The sequence below is a fragment of the Frankliniella occidentalis genome, unplaced genomic scaffold (assembly GCF_000697945.3).
Source record: "Frankliniella occidentalis isolate FOCC.00 unplaced genomic scaffold, Focc_3.1 Scaffold329, whole genome shotgun sequence".
NCBI lineage: Eukaryota > Metazoa > Arthropoda > Insecta > Thysanoptera > Thripidae > Frankliniella > Frankliniella occidentalis.
Window position 1 is genome coordinate 12,955 of NW_026267452.1, and position 2,506 is coordinate 15,460.

Sequence of the window (2,506 nt, forward strand, 5' to 3'; positions counted from 1 at the left end):
CCTGTTACGCGAGACGTGGTCTGGCGTACATCTACCTAGTTATTTTGTCATCTTGGATTTTAGTTTTACTCGTGTTGTCTTAAATGTTTCAACATAATTAAGTGTTGAAGACTGATCTCCAACTCAATCATTGTTTTAGTTTCTTTGAACAGTATTGTATGCATTTTACTTGCATGTAGTTCTTGAGTTCATCTTTCAATGTGAGCATCATTGAACAATACCTGTTAAGCAAGTGTGACTTTGTTTTGTTATTTGATGTAAGTTACTGAACTTTGTGTGTCACAATTTTCTGTTTACTTCGTCTCAGTGAAATAAAAGGAGACCATTAAATTCTTGTGATTTATATTTAATCCCATTACATTCCTGTCGGTTCAGAACTCAAAGTAATCTACACTATTTACAATCCGATTTCAGTTCTGTTACATAATCTCAAATGAAGTAACAGAACCTAACTTACAAGCTACCCGCATATGTGATAGAACTTAATAAGGACCAGTTGAGAAGACGTCGTTAGAATGGATAACCAAAGCTCCATGAAAAAAACCTATTGCTGTCCTTGCATTATTTTACCAATATATTGTGATATATAATACTTTCATAACATTTGTTTTTCTCTCTATATAGTTTACTGTAATCAATTGATTTATTTACTGAGCATGCCATATAGTGCCTCTTATATTAGAGCTTAAAGCTATAAAAGAAAAGTTGTGAAAATCAATGGAATATAAGCCCCCCATATCAGGGACAATCCTCTACTGAAAGCACTGGCATAACTGTGCAAGCTACTATTTAAAGACTTTGAAGTTTCAGATCTTACATGAATATATTATCCTGCATGTAACAGCCATCCTACTCTTACTTGAATCACTAGTGACTGAAATTTTGAGCTGTTGAGAATTCAAGATGAATTAAATTTTAACAACTCACTACATAATACACATTATTTACTTCCATTACAACCTTGTCCTATTAGATAGTAAATCATACAAACGTGTCAGTTTGAGAGAGTTTCAACAGAGTTAGGAGAGATTGAATACATAAACATCTACAAAAATAATTGTGAACAATGATTGGTTTCAGTATTCTAAGGGTGTTTGGTCAGTGCAGACTACTCTTCAAATGCATTAATACTTTGAAATTACTGAACAGTACACAAAAATAGTTAAGAAAATAGTAACGGCACAATGAAATATGAAAAAAAGTATTCCGGTAGAAGAAATAGGAGTAAATCAAAGTGAAAAGTTGGAGGTGGTAACATTAGAAATGAAGCAAGTCAACTGACAAAATTGAAAGCATCACTGAAACTAAGCAAGATCGCCATTGGCCGGATGCACTTGATTAGCATGGTTGATAAGGTACTGCAACTCTTCCTGACCTCTCTAATAAACATCCACATCTATTGGAAGATCTTCTAGTTCGGGGGGCACATACACATCATCTTCAATCAGCGGATCAGGCATAGGAACCCTTCTTTGATTGCAATAGTTGTGAAGGACACAGCAGGCATTAACCATCATACCAGCATATGTGGCATTTCGGTAGTTTATGCAGCGATCACAGGATAACAATCTCCATCGCGCTTTTAAAATTCCTATGCACCTTTCCACAACATTTCTGCTGCGGCAGTGCAATTGTGTGTATCTGAACTGAGGCGTTCCTGGTTCTGCATGGAGAATAGGTACGTGGAGCCAGAGAGCTGTGTAGTACCCATTATCGCCTGGAAAAGGAATACAATGATCAAAGTAAATGAACTATATTCCATGACTGCTTTCATTGACAACAAATATTTGGTATTACCTAGCAACCAGCACCTATCCTCCCAATATGCTTGTTCCACAATATTTCTGGCCGTTGAGGCTTCCCAGATTAAATTATCAGTCACTGATCCTGGCCACCGTGCATCCACATTCATAATGTTCAGATCAGCACAGCATCGCATATCTGAAAATTTGTTTGAGTGTCCCACAAAGTTATACTGGCATTTGAGTAAAAGAAAACACTTCCTGGTACAGCCAAAATTACAGTGGGTCAGTAAGTTACCATAAGGTTTCATGCAGGGCTTTTTTTTTAATCCCCATAGACTCAATATAGGTCCTTGTGGTAAGAAACATATTGCACTCAGTGCAGTGGCCAATGAAATAAATTACACCATACTAGACAGATTCACACAGAAATGTTGTATAGAATCAGTGTTACAAGAACTACAAAGTAACACACATAGATTTAGTTGTGTCTTTGTTGAAAGAGGAGAAATTTGAATTACTTCCCTTTCAAAAAAGAAGACAAACTAATTAATTTCACAGGAAGAAAATTGTCAGAAACACAGTTTAGAAATAATTATTCTACATAAAATGAAGTGTTTGCAGGTTTTTCCCTCCCAGTAGATATAACAGAAACCTTGGGTCAGCTTGTTATTATGAAGTTCACTGACCCCATGGAAAGTAATTGGCTGAGCGATTAGCGAAGCCCATTACTCCACTGACCGGAAAAGTTTCATTCTGTTTGT

At 36.2% G+C, this 2,506-nt stretch overlaps 1 protein-coding gene across 1 annotated transcript; it reads right to left on the minus strand.

Moving 5' to 3' along the window:
• Nucleotides 1-6: 6 nt before the first annotated feature.
• Nucleotides 7-2,190, minus strand: LOC113215857 (putative nuclease HARBI1). Its single transcript, XM_026435522.2, has 2 exons — nucleotides 1,798-2,190; nucleotides 7-1,717 (listed from the first exon to the last, which is right to left on the minus strand). Exons 1-2 carry the CDS (start codon nucleotides 2,051-2,053, stop codon nucleotides 1,380-1,382), a joined length of 594 nt encoding a protein of 197 aa, XP_026291307.2. The 5' UTR covers nucleotides 2,054-2,190; the 3' UTR covers nucleotides 7-1,379.
• Nucleotides 2,191-2,506: the final 316 nt, after the last annotated feature.